We start from the raw sequence: 21,711 nt of genomic DNA on the forward strand, positions 1-21,711 counted from the left end.
TCTGATACAAGCCAGGATGCTATTGGCCTTCTTGGCTACCATAAATCTGGAATTTAATGCTATAAGAATGCAAACAACTGGTTGAAAATTTCCCTTTTGGGGGGCATAGAAGCAATGAGTTCATGAAAAACTAAACATACACATTACTAATGGATTAAAAGCTAGAGTAAGCATTTTTAAGTCTATTTTCTTTATTGAATCTCCTCTTTTGTATCTCTACCAACTTTAAAATAAGGTAACTGCTGTTATCTCAGGTTAACTTACATTTCTTCTATTATGGTTCTAAATATATTCATGAATTATGCCCTAAAAAAGAAAACACCAGTTTCTTAAGAGTTTGATCCAAAGGTCTTTGAATTGGTAAGAACATTTTCACTGGTTATGAAGCTTTTCACTGTGTGTTAAGTGTATACAGCGCCTTACCGGCTGTCTGGAGATTTAGATGACAAAGCATATGTGAGATTACCCACTCTGTCTTGAAGACCGTTTGCCAAGATATAATTTATGCTGGTTTGTCCAATGTAGTTTTAACAGCCCTAAGTAAAAGGTTTTCCAACCTTTTCAGTATAGCATCACTACATGCCATTGTTACGAGGATATCCTTCTCTATTTTCAGCTTATACTTACACTTGCTTAGTTTCACAATATAGGCCAGAAATGTATTATATAAGATTTAAATATTCCATTGCAATTACCTTCATCCACGATTTGAACACCCAAGCTAAGCATCTGAAAACAAGCAGTACATACGCTCCATTGGTTGTCAAAGTACAGAAGTGGAGGTTTCCTAGTGTTTAGTCAACCCAACTTATTGTCTTAGAAGAGATGTGTTTCTAGTAGGGTGTGAGGGAATCAAATACATCTTCAGACATTCTGTAGGGTCTTTGTAATGAGAGAGGAAAATAAGCTGGTGTACTTCACCCTTTAAAGCAAAGAAACTAAGAAAATATACCTGCCTTTAATCATGTAATAATACTACATTAATTAACTCAACGCCTACATTTTGTCCTTTAGATTGGCAAAATAGTTCTGTATTAACCTATCCCTGTGCAATGTTCCCATTAGTTCCTTAATGGCCATTTCATATTAATGTTTAAGTGGCTCTTATACAGTCGACAGTAGAAGCAACAAGTACTTAACAGCATAAACATGTAAACCAGAATTATTTGTAAAACAAATTGCATGTAGCAACATTACCACAATAAATTATGGGTATTTATATGCTGTAGTTCTGACACTTACTGCCAGAGGTAAATTCTAAATATTTTTTTAGAGTCATGTTCTCTGCAAACAGTTTTACTAGTTTAAAAATCTGAAGTTCTTTAGGTTATTTAAGAAAACCTGGAAACCTGAGACTAACTATACCTTAGATCTTACTTAAAATGTCAAAACCATAAAGTCTCTCTTTCCTTTTTTTTCCTTTTTTTCTGTTCCACAGATGCGGGTATTCTCTCTCCTGCAAATTCTCAGATTATTTTTTTCTTTACCTTGTTCAAACATTATTTTTTTGTTTGTGTTCTGGTAGATGCAAATACATTAAAGAATGTTCATACATAGTCAACAGCAGTCAGTAACATTTATTTATGCTGCTTCTGTTCCTAGAAAGGTTTCCTACCCTCAGAATCACCATATGTCATCCTAACTATTTATTATGTGAATATTTGTTCCTGTTAGTTAGAGAATGACTTTGTATTTGCAGTGGATTTAATAAATGACTCTGTGAGATTTCTATCTTGAGTCTGAAAGGAGTTGATAGGCTTCTCTAGAGTTGCTGTTTGATTTTCTGCCTGGAAAAAACCAGTGATTTTTCCATACATGTTTCACAGACCAAGTGTGAATGATGAGTAAGTTAACTAAAAACTGTGAGAAATGTAAAAACTATATTCTAGAACTCAGAGAAATAAATTCAATTCCTCCTGCTGTTAATGCAAATATTCTCCATGTAAGTCATCTTATATCAGAGCTACTGAGAGTGCTTTATGACATCTGAACACGTTAATGAGCCATATTCACCCGTACTGCTCGATAACTCAAATGAAACCAGCTGAGGTAACACCCTCAGTGAACTTTGCTTACTCCACCTATTCAAGTACTGTATTTTAAGCTCCTTCCACCTGATGCAAATTGAAACCATCTCTTGTGCCAAGCACAAGATAGTGCTGTAAAATGTGTCCTTAGCTATTCAAACACTGGGATCGCTGTAAGGGAATGCAGATTACTTGCTAATGGTCTCACCTTTAAAGCTGAAGATAAAGTCAATTTGCTTGAGATCACGCTGTGTTGGGTCCTGCACATGTATAGTCATTACGTTCACTACTTGAAGACTTAATTCTAGAAGACAAGATAAAAGAGGCTGTTGGGACCAACTACCTTTCTTGGGATGGACAAGGCAGAAAAATAAAACCAATTAAGATATACTGCTTTTTAGCTTTGGGACAGGGAGGTGTGAAAAGCAACTCCTATAAATGTAGACAGGTCTTCACACAGCTTGAATGTTAGTGATAGTAAAATGATACAGTAACATGGTGCATCTCATTGTTAGAGGCTATCAAGTTATTTTTTCTCTTTGTTGGATATGTGTACATATATATATATATATAAAACTTTCTATGTTGTTTTTCCAAAGGAAGAGCTCCAACTCCTTCCAGCAATCCCTTTCCACCTAAAATAGGCTACAATTTTGAAAGCCGAGTGTAGGCTATTGCTAAAATGAATAACACATAATGAGTGCTGCATTTGCCTACACACCATTGCCTAACAACCAGTATCTAATTCATTACTGTAAAGTATTTGAGGATATCATGAGTATGAAAGACACCATATAAAATGAAATTCTGTTACTTTCATTTAATGGTGTTTCAAGCATAACACCATTCCCATGTAGTTTGAAAAGTAATTTAAGATATCCCAAGATGGATTACTCTAAGCTAAAGTTTTATAAGAGGTTCTTCTTTGCTACTTGCAGTTTGAATTTGCATTTAGTGGTTGAATAGCTATTGCCTTAAAAGATGCATCAATGAAATTACTAGGGATTTGCTACTGAGTTACTTTCAAAAGTAACAAAGCCCCACAAAAAGTGTGTGTGAAGGATATAATTTATTTGAGTTCTGATCCATAGCTCAGCTGGTACAAGATTGATGAAATAATATTAGAATTTTTGGCCAAAGTTCTAGAGTACTTCAATAGATTCCCAGCATGTCAGTGCACCTCTTCACTTGTAAACGGGCAGAAGTACAAGACAAGTTTCAGCCATGCAGTAAGCAAACGAAACAAAGATAGTGATCTGATCAATTTATGCCAGCTGAAGCTAACAGCCATTTGAAGAGAAAGTTGCAGGATGTGCCTATGTTCCTCTCTCAGAAAAATTACATGCAGGTCATACACTGTCTTGCCCAAGAATTTTTGCTTACAAGACAAGTGACCTAAGTACTCCATGTGTTGATGTCCATCTGGAATTTGATGCAATCCTCACTCTCTGCTCACGCATGACATTGAAAATGTTTGAACTGCCTTGTTGGTGCTGTTGACATCTTATGTGCCCTCTGACAGAACCTGTGGCAGACTGTGCAGCACAGGAAGTCAGGCAATGAGAGCATTATACAAAGGTGCCTGATTTTCTGTGGCTGAGAAGTGTGAGAGTGATATCAAGGCCTCATTTCTTGTATTGGCACTTAGGGTATCACATTAAATCCATGAATGTTGCAACAGCATTATAATAATTTTAGATTAATTTCAGTGCAAGACAGGACAACACAGTCTGAAGATATTGTAGGATTGGGCAACTGTTCATTTATGTTGAGGAAGTTTATATAAAGGAAAAAATCTTTAAGCTTATCTGACTATTCAGTGAGAAAAGGCAGCATGAGTTGACAATAAACTTTAAATTTCACAATAATGTCAAACATATTCTTCAAAATAAACTAAGGTCAGGCACCTTAGTGAAAGAAATAAAAGAAAATGAAATGTAAAAAAATGAAAAAAAGAAAGAAAAAGGAAACAGTTCAATTAGAAACGGAGAGCTTGCATCTTCTTTCTTACACCCTCAGCTGAATGAAAGACCTCATCAACAGTGCAAAAGGTATAAAGAATTGTTTTAAACAGCCATTTTACTAGTTGAAGTTAGGATACTTCACATGCCAATTTACATCTCACGTGGCCATTCTTGCATCACAACAGTGTCGTCTATCACTTACACTTTACATGCATATCATTTAAAATACGAAGAGAAAGATTTCTTTATTTTTATGCATCCAAAAAGACAGTAGCCATTTTACACAGGTAAGCAAGGGTAACACACATTTGCATGCAGCCCAGTCTCCTACAAGAGCAGTACATCTCTTCTGCTCCCCTAAGATTGTGGAAGATTTGGATCCTTGGCCCCAGAAGAGGTATGCTGACAGCAACAGCTGATGGATTCAAACTCCTGCAGAAATCACACCATGCTGACCATGTAGATACAAAAAAATAGATGAGCCCCATTGTGTTAAGAGAGACGGAAAAATAAAGCCTACTTTCCTTCATGGACTTCCTGAGGTGGTAATTCTAGTTTACCCAGTAATCTCAAGAGGCAATACTACCATAATCTGCCCTTAAAGATGAGTTCTGTCCTGAAGTGAAACACTGTGTTGTTTGTTCATTTGTCTGGTTAAAAAAAAAAAAAAAAAAAAAAAAAAAAAAAGGCAAGTCTTACTGTGCTCTCAATCTTTATCCAAAACCACATCTGCTGAAGTCAAGACCAAAACTATGTTGGTGTGTCATAACCCTGCCCCTCCCACCCCAAGAACTCATTCTGTCAGAAAGGATAGAATTCTTTGTTCATCTGCCATGAAAAGCCAAACTTCTTAGAGGTGTTCAAATTTCCTTAAAATATGCCATTTTGATAAAGCAGACAAGTGGAAAAATTTGCTTAGAGTTTCGAAAAGAACTTCATAGTGAATATTTGTGCATGTACCAGTGAATATTAGAGTAACGGAAAAATGCGAAACTTGAGAAACTAATTTCACACAGATTCTAAAGTTCAATGATAGTCATAGAAAGGATACATTTTCAACTCTTTCAGTGTTTTCAAATGCAGCAATTAGTTGAATTTTGTCTGTCATTTCTTGTTCTTTCAAATCGGTGAATTCACGCAGGTGACAGTATCATAAGCCTGAGAACTTTGCTCTCTTCTTTAAGGTGCTATACTGCAACTGCTGCAGTGAATATATTTAGTCACTTTACATGTAAAAGTTTCTGTGCTTGCCTGTCAGTGGTCTCAAGTCCTTACTGGAAGAAAAAATCCATTCTGCTAGTGCTTGCCTTTAGCAGCTTCTTCAAAACAAATATTTGATCATTAACAGAACTCAGAGGCTCAAAAACTTCTAACTTCTTATATATTGTATTCATTAATTTCACTTTAAAAGGAAATGACATACTAGTCTCCTATGTCCTTGTGATAGACCTCATCATTAGTAAAAACTATTTAATAATGTGCAAGAGCAAAGTATTAATATTTAAAATCACGGCTTGTTATTAGTCTAATAAATCCAGCCTTCCATCTTCAGGACTCAACAGTGTTCTTCCCTAACCGTTCATTCCTGGTAAACTGTAAGTTCCCTAGTGGAAGGAGGTGTTTTAAGGTCACGTTATAAAGCAATGTGTACATAAATTACTAATGATTTTCACAGTGCTGTGCTTTCTTTTGGTGATTAATACCATGCAAGAAATTGCCATACAAGACCTTTATTTATTATTTTTTTTAACTAGCACTCTTGTGCTGTTTCTTTCTTCCTCCTATTTTTTCTTTTGTAGCAATGCATGAATCTGGTGCTGAATGCTGCATTATCAGCATGACTTACACATTAACCTCACCACAGATTGAGGACATAACCTTAAACCTTTTTCATAATATAAAATATTCTAAGGTGTATGCATACAGTCATGAAGCATTATCCATTCATTTCATGCATTCCAGTGTTTCCTATTACTGTGAAATATAAGCTTTTTGTTAGCAGAAGTCTAGCTTTCAGAAATGCCAGTAGTAGCTTCTTTGGTGTGGAAGTGCCTTTTATATTTTTTGCACCAGATAGAAGCCAGTACTGGGATAAGACAGAGATGGACAGACCTCATCTCCTCTCCAGTCATAAGAAGGTCCTACTCTTTTAAATAAAGCAGGAGGGGTAGCTCTTGTGACAGCCAGGAACCTCTGCAGCAGGGTTTGCTCATGTCATAACCAAATAGCAATGGAAGACTATGTGTAATACTGTCAAGTAAAACTTGGCAGGGACCATTCTCAGCCCGTAGCTTGCCTCAGTTCTGGTTTTTGGTATAGACTCAGCTGAAGAGAGATGCCACCATGCTGAATCCTGTCCTCATCCATTTCAGCAGCTACCGCAGGCCACCCTGCCCTGAAACCCACACCTTATTCCTGAGCTGAGATAGGCAGCAGAAAGCATCTGCTAGGGGTTGCTGCCCATTACTCATATTTTGGAGGAAGTTCTCTCCATTGCTGAGGTTTTGGGGGAAAAAAAACTGCTTGGATCAAGAGCTGACATCTGCATACCCAGGGCCCACGAGACCCCGTCTTGCAACCTCAACAGAGGTGCCCTTTTCCCTGCTGTTTTTCCAACTGGACTTTGTCAGCTGTGGTTAAAACCAGTGAACTTCTCGCTGTTTGCATTTTGAAGACAGCTGTGGGGTTAAGGACTAGCTCTACTTACTCACAGGGCTGAAACTTAGTCATCAAATATCCTTGTATAGTTTCAGGAATCACAAAGGTGAGAACAGCCCCACCACATCTTCTCAAATCCAGTTAATTAGGATTTAAAGGGCTTTGAAGGGCTGAATGCATTAATTCAGGCCAAACTCTGGCTTTGAAATCAGTAGAGTGGACACAGTATCCATTGCTTTGGCTGAGTCATGCCTTGGGGCATCAGTCCCTGTTAAAGGGAACTCCACCACATCCAAGGGCTTAAGATTGACCAAGTCTTCTGTCAAAACAGGCTTAGTTACAAGAGTTACAACAAGTGTCTGAAACAGAAAAACAAAATTAGATTTAAAAAATTAGGCCAAAAACAAGTGACAAAGACAAGAAGGTTTGATTGGGGGGGTCCCTTATGTAGCAAAGAAATAGATGACGCTCTAATTCAGTCAGTTCATTTCAGTGTCAGACCCAGTACCATACAACTCACTCCAGCTTTCATCTGAAATTTATTATTTCTAAGTACTTACTTTCCTTCTGTATGTCTGTTTTGTGGGATAGTCATGCTGATATCTTTTGTCAGGAAGTCCTAGCACACTTGCAAATTTTAGTGCAGAGTGCAAACAGAACAAGATTTCCTCCTCCATTATCAGTTTGATTATATAACTTCAGTTGCTCCAACTAGATACACACACGCACACTCACACAGAAATAAATATAAGTTTTATATTTCATAGTTGACACAGTCCAGAGACTACAAGAATAAAGCTATTTAGGACTAGAATTACATCCCTAAATAAAGTAGAAATATATATAGGATTAATATCCTTACCTCACACTGCCACTCACTCTCAAGTGTATATTTATTTACATAGATTTTATATAAATATATTTATATATATTTGTTTTTTTATTTTGTCTGTTCCCCCAGGAGAAGCCATAAAGAGAAACAGAGATGGCCAAATTGACAGAGTCAATGAGTGAGTACGAATAGGAAGTTCAATCACTTTCTTTTTCTATCTGTTCCCCTCCCTTACATAATGCCACAAAACCAGAAAATAGCACTTGCATTCAAGGATCTCATTCAACCCTGTTCTTCACTCCTGACTTCATCAGAAATCATTACACTTTTAAGGAAAAGGAATTCCCAAAAGAAGGACTGCCATTGCTTCATGCACTGTTTAAATCACCTGTATTTGGGCTTAAATCTAGCAAAGGAGCTACTACATGTTTGACTTCATGAGCCTGAGTTTTACTTAAACAGATTTGTGGATTCCATGAGTGCCTAATTTTCTTGCCTTAGGTTAGTGCATTCCTTCACAAGCTTACAAAAGTTTGCATTAAATCCAAAGCAATTAAATCCAGAGCGCATGTGCCAGATTATGCAATAAGATTAATGCCCAGAGATATATGTGGAAAGCTTTCCATTGGATTCACTGGATTCTAAGAGGTGTGCGTTGTCTTAAATATATAACCAACAAGAGGTAGGTGGTATTTCTGGCATAATATGGGATCTAGATAATGGAGCACAGACCATAAACACTTGAAGCAAAGACTTAAACTGGATAATCTATTTCTGGGCAAAATTTTGAAACAATTTAGAATTAAATCCTTGCAAACCACTGCCTCTTTCCCAAAACTTTTCTCCACAGCCTATGCAAGCTTAAATAACTTAACATTAAAAGGGAGAAATCTTTCACTCTGTTTAACCAGAAACTGTAGGAAGACAGAAACACAGACGTGTAAGATTCGTTTACATTAGAAAGTTGTTTCCACTTATTTTTTTCTGTTTCTGTACAGAAGGACTGTTCCCAGGGCAGCACTTCCCTGCCTTTTTTCTCTCACAGTTCACTTTGTTTCCTTTTGGAATCATTCTCCTTACATATGCCACTGCAGGGTAGAGTCACCACTACTAGCTATAAAAAATATTTCAGTATTAGAAACAACCTATTCTAGAAAAAAGGTGCTGCAGACCTGTGAGATACAATAGAGGCCATATGACAGGCCCTGTTTCTAGTGCACAGATACAGGATGCAGAAGTCAAGCTGGGAGCTCCTCTTTCCATGGGGAGAGCATTGCTATTCAGTAGCAAACTATGGGTGACAGCACAAGATACATGCAAACTGCTGATGGATAGTTAAACTGTCATTAAAGCACCTGGTGGAATTCTTGCCATAGAGGTGTGCGTCGTTATCTGAATGCTATTGTGTCCACTTCGTCTTCTCCCCCATTGTCTGCATCTTATGAGAGCTGGCAGAATTCAAGTTTCTAAGGCAGATTCGTAGACGAGTTTTTCAATGTGTTGAGCTACCAACAAGTTCCACATTCCTATACTTTTTGCAGTATTCATAAGCAGAAAGAAGTATTTCTCTGTGGTGTAGAAAAGCCTAAATGGTACAGTGAAAAGGTCAGTATTACAGTTTAGTAAGGCCCAAAAGGACAATGATACCAGACCCTAGAGGAACTCTCTTCTAGAAGGAATGATACTTTCACTCCATTAATCTCTGTGGATATACAATGTAATTCTTAGAACCATCCTGCAACCCCATCACTTCTCTGGTGTTCCTGGATGCTGGATACCTATATAATTATGTCTTGATGGATTCATAGGAAATGGGTGGAACACTACAAGAACTTGTTATCCGAAGTGGAAGCATATTAAGTCATATCTACTCTATGCATTAGGTACTTGCTGGGCTTTGCACAACCTTTCTTAAACAAGGTGAAGAAATTTCACCAAAAAGGGTTAGGGGAAGGCATGCAGAATGCTCTGAATGGTCTGAAGAGTCAAGAGGAGCAACCTCTGCAAAGCTTCATAATGGATCGGGAATACATGCTCAAAAATGCACTGTGCAATTCCTTCAGGATTCCTATTTGTCTTTCAGATTACTTGTGTTTGACTTCTTTAAGATAGCATACTTATTAAAAGGATTTAGTGCTGGTTTGTATGAGGATCTGTTAAGAGTTCAGGCAAGCCTTTTATGAAATTTTCAGATGATTTCATGACTTTTTAAATATTTTTAATAAATCATAAAATGTGTTGCAATCTGAAAAGAAATTTCTTAGTGAAGGTGCCGCGGTGATTATTTTAAAGTTAGTGCAGATTTAAAGGAAATAAATGGAATGAGGAAGCAACAAGCTGGCATAGGGTGGGCCTTTGGCTTGGACTGCAGGGCCCTTTTCTTGGAATAAATATAATAAAATTATTATTTGCCTTTCGGTTTCAACTGAGAGCTGTGCTTCCTTTATCTTTCCTCTGCTCGTATCTTTGCACCATTCCAGAAAAAATGAATCACCTTCCCACCACTGCTCTATCTTTTTCCCTCTGTCAAACTGCTCTGATGAAGTTACCAAGCACTGCTTTCTGCCCCTTCTTCTCTATAAAGATTCTCTGGATGTTTCTGCAGTAAGAAAATCCTCATACCTGAGATTCACGTCACATTGCACTCTAAGATGAAGACTGAGAGAACACTGAAGTAGTAGTTGTTCCAAGTCTGTTATCTTTGCCAACAGGGATAACAGTCTGTATTTTTGTCACATTTTGTATATCTGTTCTCAGGGGATCTGTCACATTGTAGGGAAGACTGGTAAGGAAAAAAAATGTTTTAATGCTTTCTGTCCTAGTTTTGTAGGGCCTTTATGATGATGGAAATATATAAGGTATCATGACAAAGCCCTGTACTTGTGTGTGTTGAGACAGATGTCTTCCTTGAAAAAAAAAAAAAGCAATAGGGAAGATAATTTTAGTACGACAGTTAATGTACAAACTAGAAATAAATGTTGTGATAATTTTTCTGCAATAGTCCCTTAGAGCTGATATAGAAGCAGAAATGCATACCAAATAAGACCACTCTTTGCCCAAGTTATTATTTTACAACACTTGCACAGAATTAATAGAAATCCACCATAATTACACTGAGCCTCGGGGAGCTGTCCAAGAATTTCTTTATAATGTCTTAAAATCCATATGCATTTTGAAATATCTTTATAGCCTGAGTTGGGCAATTTACCTCATATAATCTCAGCGTACTTAAAAGTGGAGGATATGAATGAAACCAGGAACCAAATAATTTTAGCTATATTTTTTGTTTTCTTCTGTGCCTGTTGTTCTCATGCTTCTCATGCACTTATGGTCATTTTTACCCCAAGTGATGCCATGATCTTGCCTGCAAATAGCTAAAGCACACCAAACAAGGTAGGAGAGCTAATATAAAGCAGTAGAGGAAGATAGCAGATGTTCAGCCTGGTGTATTTGGAAAACATGAAAAATAAGGTATTCAGAGAAACATCCTGTACAGAAGTGTTCAGTCCTCAGGAATGATCACCATTTTGAACACTTTGGGAAATGATAATTATTACAAGACATTTAGTAAGATATGGTGTTGTCTTGATAGCACCTAAGAAAAGTCATTTTAGGGTCTGGTGTTCTGATATTGAAAGGGATTTCCTCTCTAGTTCCATCAGTTTCTTGTCCTGCTATCCAGTTGTCAATGTATGCAGCATATTCCTGTTGCCTTGGATGAAAGAAAGCTATATACATTATGACTTTTAATTGGCATCTGTGGGATATCTGCCTTATGTCAGGGCCTACCTGTCTGCTTCTTGAGCAACAAGATGACTCGGCAGCTTGGAAAACACCTACAAAACTCTCCTCAGGTCCTGATGTTTCTAAAAGCCCTGCCAAAGACATGCTCTTTCATGAAGATCAAGTGAGAAAAGGAGTGTGTCCCTTTTCTTTCATCCAGACTGAATTCTGAGGTCTCCAGGTGTACAGCTGAGTCTGTACAAACTCTTCTCCCTAAGGTGATAAGTAAGCCCATAGTCACTCTCATCTCCAAATTATGCGGAAGCATGGATCTAGTGTGCCACATGACGGCTGCAGCATAATCAATGTGTGACATGAACAGTGTGAAGTTACTGGAGGCTAGAATCAAAAATGGGCATGATTGGCTGCCTTAAAGCATTTAAACAGACAAGTGACATCCAATTAAGATGTTCTCCGACAGTAGGGGCACATCAATAAACAGCCGTGTTTGTTCTACCTTGTTAAGCCACATGATACACCTGCAGCCAGAGGCAGAAGAGGACAGCCAGAGGCAGAAGAGTTGGTTTAAAATAAGGATGTTCCTTCATTTGTTACAAAAATAGGTACTCCAAATGTCTGTAAATTTACTTCCAAAACAATGAAATAGTGAATACTGAGACCTTCGATGGCTCCATATAAAACCTGCTGAATTATGGATGCCACGAATCTTACTTGGGGGATAAAAAAAAAAAAATCAAACTAACCTGAAATAATTTCAGAAGCAGACAAGCCCTAGGAGAAATTTGGCTTGTGATGGAGTGCTTTTCCCAAAAGCTTTATTTTTCTTGTCTCCAGTGTCTAAAGCTGAAGTGTTTTTATTACTTTCTCATACATGAAGAGAGAGTTTATAAGGAGAAAAATGTTTCAGCTTTGAGTTACATAAAAGTCACAGTATTTTGAGATTTACATGTGCCAGGGTAGTCTGGAATTGTCTGAGCAGTTTTAATTGTTTTGAATTATTTTTTTATGACATGTAAGAAATATGTGTGGTAAGCTACAGTAAATACATATCCAATGTACTCTTTCTTGCTATAGGACATTGTGACCTTTCAGCTTCAACCTTTTTTCCCCAGTCCCACACCTTTTATTTTTATCTTTTGTTCAGAAACCTAATCTTTTTACTTTCGTGTCATGAGTTGGTGGTGCATGCATAAATGCTCTTTTGTGTGAACACAACACCAGTTGTACATACACAGAATCAGGACTTTGAAGAACTCTACCAAAAGCCTGAGTTTCCATCTCATCAATCTAGAATACTGATTCTTCAGTCTCAGAAACCATTTCTAGGTACAAATATCCAGCTCAACATTTTCCACTAATATTAAGCACCATCAATTCATTAGAAAAAGTGGATGTTTACAATGCAAAATTCAGGTGCAAAAGCTCCAAAGAGTTCAGAAAACTCATTCAAGAAAGACATTTGCCCATTCCATGAGGAATTTAGAGCCATTTATTTTCAAGATGCCCAGTTACCTTTTATGGTTAGCCTTTTTATGAGGCTAGAAAGTAGAACAGGAAGGGTGATTTTCCCACAATATTTATTTTCATCATTTCTTACTTTTCAGTAAGAAAAGAGTTCTGTTGTGATAGCTATTTCTGGAGGAGTAGTTTTGTAGCAAATATTAAGTCATAGAGATAGATTTTTTATTAAGTGGAACATCTAATTATTGTTGATTGATACTGCATAGATGTATTCATAGTATTTATTTCAAAATTAACTCCTTAAATCTTTGATCACATTTGAATTACAAGTAACCAGAATATGTATTATTTTTTTATTAGTAATAGTAATAATGTTGTTGTTGTTATTATTTCAGCAGAATGTAGCTGATACATCTGATGAAAATAATAGAAAGAACAATGCTATTATCATTAAATGAAAATACAGTCTTTTCTTGATGGTAAAGGTGAGGTTTTGAGCAGAGAATAAAATTTTAAAAGAGGAGTTAATTATCCAGGAAAACAAGAAGTTCTGTTATTTCACTGATGCCACTGGCAGGGGCTTAGAACAACTGTAAACAATAAGAAACAAAAGAAACTTGTCTTAATCAGGAAGCTGATTGAGAGTATTTCCAATCCTCAAGTTTATAATAATGTGAAGAGTATTTGCATCGCATTATCTTGAGTTTTTAAGGGTCTTGTCATTAATTTCTGTCTGCAAGTGTGAGGGACAGAAATGGTTTTTTTCCCAAATGAAAACCAAGATTCTCATATAGTCATACGATTCTAGATGCTTAGATTAAATTTTGATAGCACTGCTAAAATTACTTTGATCAGCCGAAATCTTTGTGAAAATTAAACTCAAAATATCAGGGATGCGATACCAAGAGCTGAATTGTGAATGAAGTAAGAATTTCTGGTTTCCTACCTAGGAACAGTGATTACATGTAGGTTACATTGTACTGCTTCTTATTGAAACAGAATTTCCTGTCACTTAACACCTTTAACATACATTCTATTGAGCTTGTCATTTTCTATGGTAGAGGTGTGTTTCAATACTTCCCCTACTTTTATTAGCTCAGGATCACCCATTTCGAAAACAGAGGCTACATTCAGTCTGAAACTAGTTAAGAATTCTCAGTGTCTTTCCTTTGCACTGCCATGGGCCATGGCACAGCGAACCCGAGTTTTCAGTCACATGTTTCATAGAGCAAACACTCATCATCTATACTAAATCTAAGTAATCTAGACATGGAACCATTAGATAAAACATCTTCACAGCTTCCCACAGCACTGCATTCTACAGAACCAAATCCACAGTCATTTTTCAATAACATCTTCTGATTAGTGGTAGGGCTTCTAATGGTCTTCTAATGCAGAGCTTTTTCTATATTTATTTAACATGCACTTAAATCTTCCAAAATTCTAATCACCAGTGGGCTTCAGCTGGAGAAATGAGCAGTGTAGAGTCCTGAAAGAAAAGCCCACATATAAAGAGAGGAAGTTCATGTCCACTTAGGATAAAGAAATCATGAAAAATGTCTGATCGACTGTCTTGACAGAGAGCAGATGAGTTGAATTAAATGGTGAAAAACAAGATCAATGTTTCTCAAAGCTGTAGAAAACTCTCTGACCTGGATCAGGCTTATTGAGCTTTCAAGCAGATAAGAGATCACAATGGATTTTAGTTATAGGAAATAAGCATACCATAATGAATAGCAAAGAATGCTGGTCAACAGTTAATGAAAAACTATTTGATGTGAAAGAGAAACACCCCGCTTCATTGGGAAAGGGGCTCAGTTGCATTATTCGATATAAACAATGCAAGAAAGGTCTTATAATGGTATGTTTGACAGATGTCTTTTAAAACCCTTATAATCGGGTATTAAATTAATCCCTAAAGCAAGGCTATGTTCTCCCAGTATTTTTCACCTGCCTCCATTACTGTTCAAGCATTTGACAGGGGATAATATGGACTATATTAACCATATTATAGGCAAAATAATGCCTACAAGTCAAAAGCTTTGTTATATACAGAACATATTAATTCAAAGTGTATTATTTCTGAACCACTGCCTGCACTTATAGCTCAAGCTCTTCCAATTTCATTTACTGCTATTCCTTTTACCATAAAATATCTTGAACTATATGGAGGAGAAAATGAAAAAGATTCCAGTGAAAGTCATTTCCAACAGTAAAACAGCTGTTAAAAGACAAACCAACAAGGAGGACAAGACCAGTAAGCTCTGCCCTCTTTTGAGTCAGTGCAGCACTGTTTATAGATGTGGGGATAGCAGTGATTGTGCAATGGGACTGTTGTGCTCCACTTTCCCCATGTTGTATAGATATATCTCTCTAAAGGAAAAGGACACAGTTGTGTGCACCTGCTGATCCCCACTGTTAGCACTGTGTGCTGCATGAAATTCTGCCATTGAGATTGTTCCTTCTTCCTATTATGATCCCTCCTGTAAATAATTACCATCTCCTTTCTTTTTCAAATACATGCCAGCCTGCAGAACCACTCTCTAATCAACTCATATTTAAACTCCAGAGTTAGCTTCTATAGCCCACTATAGCATTCAAAGACTCCAGTCCTGGTTGTTCTTTGCTAAACCCCTTCCACTTTGTCACTTCATAAGCACATTTCTTGATCTGCATACCTATAAGCAAAATAATGGAAAACAGAAGGGCTTGCACAAAAGAAAAAGAATACTGTTAGTAGCAAAAGCAGGCATGCAGCTCTTACTCACTTAATTGGCAATTAAAAAGGAATGCTTAAGAAATGTAGTGTTTCTTTCACTTAACACAGAAGTAGCAGCAACAAAGTTGTTTTGAGAAGCATAGCTCCTGCACTGGCATATCTCTTTTCATCTGGAAATCTTCTACTGGCTATTTGAGTTAGAACCCAAACTTCATACTTTCTGTTCTTCGTAAAAAGCAAGCTGCTATAGCTGACCATCATTGAGTGACAGCCCAAATGATGGACTAGTACCCTAGATAGATGCGTTTCTCCTTTCCCTTCCTGATAGCACCAGCTTGGGGAAAGGGAAGATGGCTAAAGACAGATATCAGAAAACCTTAATACCGTCCCATCTGAGGAAATACTTTTCATAAAGCATGAAGGCTATGAAACACTTTGTCACAAAGTACTACAGAGTAGATAAAGAGTTTAAAAAAATCCTGGTAGAGATGGGCTGATGGGCTACAAACATGCAGTTTAGTAACTCAGACATTAAAATGCTAGGAGATAGAAGGAGATGATCTACTAGGAGGAAGGTTAGAAAGAAGTGATCCACTACTAGTGAAGACTAGGCAAAAAGATCTTTTATGGGTGATTCCAAGAAGAATTTCATGTCAGTCTGCTTTACAGATTGCTTTCTAGCTCCGTTTTCATCATGTATTAACACCACCTTTTACCATCACCACCATCAGCCCCACATTAATTATCACTCAGCAGTTATAACTTTCCCTGTCTTCCTATACTTCTAAGGCCATTGTCAGTATGGGCCACCTGTGTCCACCTGAGCAATAGTAAGAGTTCTAAGCATGGCTATAAAACTATTCCGGTTTGGTCCTGAGACATTAGAATCATAAAATCATAGAATCATAGAATCATAGAATAGCTTGGGTTGGAAGGGGCCTTAAAGATCACCTAGTCCCATCCCCCCTGCCATGGGCAGGGACACCTTCCACTAGATCAGGCTGCTCAAGGCCCCATCCAGTTGGGCCTTGAATACCTCCAGGGATGGGGCATGTTTTATCTAGGAGGCCAGATCTGATGCTCCCATTTGATGCCAAATCTGTATCTAAATGTGCTCACGCAGCTCACACTTTATATATGTAACAATATCAGCCTCTGTTCTGCTACAACTTATTGTGAATGACTGATAGAGAGATGATTATGCTTCCAAATCATGACACTTTAAATTACCATTTTCGTTCATTCACGAGCATTAAATTCACAGAATAATTGTCATCGTCTGACATATTTGTCATTGTCAAGCTGAGCCTGCTATCTCTACATCGCAGTTTTTCTCTGTTGCTCCTAGGAACTTTCACAATGGAGTCCTGTCACGTGTCATGAAGCGTTTGCTAACCTACCTGCAAATCAAAAGGACAACAAATAACATGACTACTTGTCCTTAGAAGTGGCACATTTTTATTGAGTTTAGAAAACCTATACTTTCACTTGACAGATTAAGGAGGCAGTTTAAATATCTTGTTCTGCTGTGTTTTCTAATATTGTCTGAATATTTATTTTAATGATAAGCAAAGAATATTTTCCTCTGAAACCTACTGAAACATAGGATTGATGCACACTTTCTTATCTTTTTTTCACTTTTTTTTTTTAAATAAGGCAGAAAAGATCTACACACCTCCTGCTAAGTCAGTTTGTTTCCTATGGCATATTGTTCTTGCATGTGGTTGAGTGTCTTTTCGGTAATAACATTATTATTTAGGGGAGTATTACTATTTAAGGTACAAGTAACTCATGCTGTTGTACTATATTTTGGTGAATGTTGCATATTTTTAGTATCTGTTCAATCGTATGTGCTGGGCTGTAATGTTTAAAAATGAATTAATGAAAAGCATGATACAAAACCAATTAAGATGAACAGAAAAACTCCTACTGTTTTTCTGCCTCCCTAATTTATAAAGTGCCCGTGATGTTAACATTAAAAGGAAGGAAGGAGACTCATGAATGCATTTAAATTATTTCTTCATGTCAGTAACTGAACGGGTGAACCCCTGCATTAAGTTATGACACCACTGACCCCCTGTAAGGTAGAACAGTCCACATAATCGAAAGATTGCCAGTGTCAAGGTCTCAAATAACATTGTGTTGCCATGTCTTGAGCATGTGATAGATTTCTAAAGCCCAGTGGTGTCTCCGTTCATTCTGTGCCCCTACTTGAAAAGATTCTGCTCTGGTTTTCACCGCTCACTCGACTGACATTTATAGAACTCCCAAAGCCTGTTGAAAAAAAATATGGTTTTCATCTGTAAAGGCAAATTTAAAATTATGACATTTCAAAGCAGTGTGAAACGGTCTATGTTTAAAGTACTTTTCTTCAAATCAGTACAGTTTACCCTTTCTTCTCTTTTGGGATAGTTTTGAAATAAGCACACAGAAAAATATTTGCGAATAGGTTGACTGGTAGGAAAGCTTGAGCCGAGCTGTTGGCACAACTCTGTTGTTGACTGTTCGAAACATCTGCAGAACTTGTGCAAATGCCTGTGAAGAAAGACAGGGATCCATTACTGAGAGTCCCTCCCTCTGAGATACAAAGCCAGAAGGAGAAGTGATCTCTATGGACACTTTCACAACTCGAATGAATAAGTCCAAATTGTAAACCTCCTCACCACGAGAAGCCTGATTTGAAATCCTGGAGCAACGTTGTTGGTGGAATGGATTAACAGTGGGATTTAAACATCATTCCTTGGAAATGATTTTATGAGAGTTAGTGTGTCAAAGCATTTACACTTGAGCCATTTCCAATAGGTGTCAGTTCCACCCCCAAACACCTCAGTGTTTTGGAGTGGCTCCTTGACTCCCTCAGACTTGCTAGGACAGTCCAGTTCTTCACAAAATGTTTCACTCCTGCATGATGCCTTTTTGGATGCCCCAACTCCTCTCTTCTCCATCCCTCCCACCTCCACTTCCAAATCCTTGACAACAGATCTTGCAGATCTACATTTCCTCACTCAGCAGGAGAAGGCCTAGAAATGCTTCTTAAATGCTGTTGCAATTGGTCCATGATTTATATTTTTTTTAAGTTGTCACAATGAATGAGCAATAAACAGACTCTGTAATAGTACATGTCTTAGAAAGCTAGGGTGAAAAGCCAAGTCTTACCATTAAACTCAATAAAGGCCTTTACAGCAACCCTTGCAAGTACTGTTGGTTTAAATGCAGTTATCCTTTTTCTATGGCATTAAATAAACTGTTGTAGCAAAAGAATTTAATAATTTAAGAATAAGAGGGGGGGCAATAAGTAACCAAATTATACAAAATTTATAATTTATAAGGAAAATGAGTGCTGAGAATGCATATTTTCAAGTTCAGCATTGCTGTTAGATAATGAATTTTGAATTCTTTGAATTTTAAGAAACTGTTATCAAACTTCCTTTGAAACAAAAGAGAGGTATACCACTGTATATTGGCAAAACCAATTTTTTTTTAAAAAAAGAACATACACTTAGAGGGGGCTGGGGGAATCTCATCTTTATCAAGAGATTATAATTTCAAATTAAGTCTACATTGTGTGTTACTATAGAAACTCCCATTTTGTGGCATGTTTGTGGGGAAAAAGTCAAAAGTTGCATTTTAATGAAGGCAGATCACACATTAGCTTCCTCAGTAAAGCAAAATAAAATAGAAGTTTCTCTCAAAAAATTGAATAATTATCCAAAATAATGTGAGATAATTAAGGTCATGGGGAAGGGCTATTAAATCCTGAAATGATAATTCATCATGTTCATTTTTCAACACTAGTCTCCACCTTACAGATTATGTATTAGATACTGTGGGAGTCTGATGGATTGAGCAGCCTGTTGCCATGGCAATATTTGCTGCTTTGCTGGTATTCCCTACAGAAAGTAAAGAATTTTTGTTTTTTTCTACTCAGTTAGACAAATTGGCTATATATAGCAAGAGATGTTGGAGAACTGAAACAGCAGAATCTGGTGGGGGGAGCTGGGGGAAGGACTGACATTTATAAGTGCTAAGGAGTCACAATAGAATGTATGTTGATGAGGAGTGAGGGGGGCTGCTGAAAGAGGGAAGGAGAGAAAGGGGGAGGAAAAGGGGGGAGGAGAAAAAGGGAGAGGAAAAGAGGGAAGGAAGAAGGGGAGGGAGGGGAAAGATGCTTATATCAAACATTCATAGAGTATCTTGGTCTTAGGGACAAGGAGTCCAGCAAAGGAGAACAGTAGTATTGACTAAGAGATACTGCTGCTGTTGATTTACTGTGCTTGAGGTGGTTTATAGCTTTAGGGAGAGCTAAGAAGTAAAAATCTGTAAAATGAAAAAAGAAAAAAAAAAAACAATGGAATTGCTTACTACTGAAATTGTCAGTATAAATCACAATTTGAGCTCTGAATATAAGCCGCCTTCTTCTGATCATTTTTTTTTAATCTTCACTCACAGCATTTTTAAAGCAAGGTGTTGATACCATTTCCATCCTCCTCTTGGCATAGTGAAAGCAAATGCTCTTCAGTCAGATGTTAGGGAGTACTGTCTCTTATGTATAGTTCAGTCTGTTTCTCAGAGGTGTGGGAAGAGTGTGACAGTGTGCTTTCATTTTAATATTAGCCCATCTCAGCCAAGCATCTATGGATTACTGCAGAGGGAAAAAGAGACTTTTTAATTTCTTCCTTTTTTCCACTGCTATCCCTCTTATTCGCAGAAATGCACCAAACAATCTATGGTATTTGCCCTGAGGGTTAGAAAGACACTATTCCAATGAGATTGACCAGGTAGCCCTAACTGTCCTCAATGCTAATTCCCTTTCCGCCCCTCTATGGACTGTTTCTTCCTCCTTTTCATGCCAGTTACCCATTACAGTTTTTAATTTCTACAGCATCAGAAACATACATTGACTTGTACAAAAGACAATCTGCAGCAATTCATTAACACAGTTCTTGCATCAGAGAGTTCACAGTTACAAGAAAGAAGACAGCAATGAGTAATATGTACTTCAGTGACCACAACTGAATGGTGGGAACATCCTGGGAAAATGTGCTTTTAAAGGATGAATAGACAGTGGAGTGAAGAGCAGGTCTATAACAAGCATCTGATTTCTTGTGTTTTCTGAGAGGCAGAAGAAGCTTCAATTTAATAATAGAAAGAAAAGGTGCAAGCAAAGATACATAAAAAACTGGGAATACAATTGCAACAGTGAAGAGTGGAGAGTGTATATGAGCGGAAGGGAGGAAGAGGAAATCTTAGCAGCAGCTTTGCAGACTGTGTCTGCCTATTTATATTTACACAGTATGTATTACAGCAGTTTTAGTGATGTCATTAGATAGAAAAGACATACAGGATCATTATAAAAACTCTTAATGAAGTAGCGAAGAAGTGAGGGAAAACCAGGGGAGTTTAAGATGATACTGAAATAATGAAATGTTATGGAGACAGAAATAACAGAGCTTTGTTCACACCAGTAACTAGAACTTGGAATGAAGACAAGATAGGTTTTTTGGAAGGAAGAGTAAGAAATCCTTTCTTAGATATATTAGCGTTCAGCTGTGGGATAGACCTTAAGAAAATTAAACTAGAAATAAGAGAATTAATTACAGTTCAATAGGAATAGTGAAAAGATTGCAGGGTGACAGAGAAAGGAGAAAATCCTAATATCCTACTTTCACTTGTACAATCTTATAAAACCCACTCCTCTTTGAAAGTACAGGTGCTAAAAGACAAGTCCTCACATAACTCACAGTTGAAAACCACTATGCTGGGGAGTGGGGGACAATGACTAGGGATCAGAAGTAAAGAGACTGTTAGGACAGAGGGATTAGGCTAATGGGAGTAGGGCTAAGTGAGAAATTAGAGCAGGGAAAGAGCTAAGCTTTCAAGCCTGTCACCAGCAGATGTATATAAACCACACAGTTGTTGAATCAGAGGTTGCTGGGAGAGGAAGAGGTTGCCTTTGGGTTTTTTGATGGGATTGTTTTGCTTTTTTTTTCCTGAGGGAGTTTTTCTTTACTAATAATTTTTTTTTTTAAAAATGCAGCATGTTAGGTCAGGAGGCATAGCAGAATCAACAGGAACAAATGAGAGTCTGTAAAAAAGAGGAAAACTAAAGGAGCTAAAAAAATGGCAGAGATCCAAGGAGAAAGCAAGGGACCTGAGAGAATCAAATAGAGAAGAGTACAGAAAATTCATTACAGAGCTACAGAAGCACAGAAGGGATTGATGAACTCTTTTGCTAGAACAAACAAATTAAAGATGCTATTAGCAACCTGAGCAGGGGCAGTTTCAGAGAAGCAGCTGAAGTGAATT

The 21,711-nt window shown here is 37.3% G+C and overlaps 1 protein-coding gene across 5 annotated transcripts in view; it reads left to right on the forward strand.

Annotated features, from left to right (window-relative positions):
* KCNJ6 (potassium inwardly rectifying channel subfamily J member 6) overlaps window positions 1–21,711 on the forward strand; it is a 171,626-nt gene that overhangs the window by 41,716 nt on the left and 108,199 nt on the right. For 3 of the 5 annotated variants that reach the window (XM_054052785.1, XM_054052792.1, XM_054052809.1), the window contains one exon: window positions 7,611–7,659. The exons of the other annotated variants lie outside the window; for them this stretch is intronic. In XM_054052785.1, the coding sequence (XP_053908760.1) occupies window positions 7,635–7,659 (25 nt within the window). In that variant the 5' untranslated portion in view covers window positions 7,611–7,634. Of the gene's footprint in view, window positions 1–7,610; window positions 7,660–21,711 lie in introns of those variants that run through there. 5 annotated transcript variants of the gene reach the window in all.

This window comes from Cuculus canorus, chromosome 1, assembly GCF_017976375.1.
Source record: "Cuculus canorus isolate bCucCan1 chromosome 1, bCucCan1.pri, whole genome shotgun sequence".
Classification (NCBI taxonomy): domain Eukaryota; kingdom Metazoa; phylum Chordata; class Aves; order Cuculiformes; family Cuculidae; genus Cuculus; species Cuculus canorus.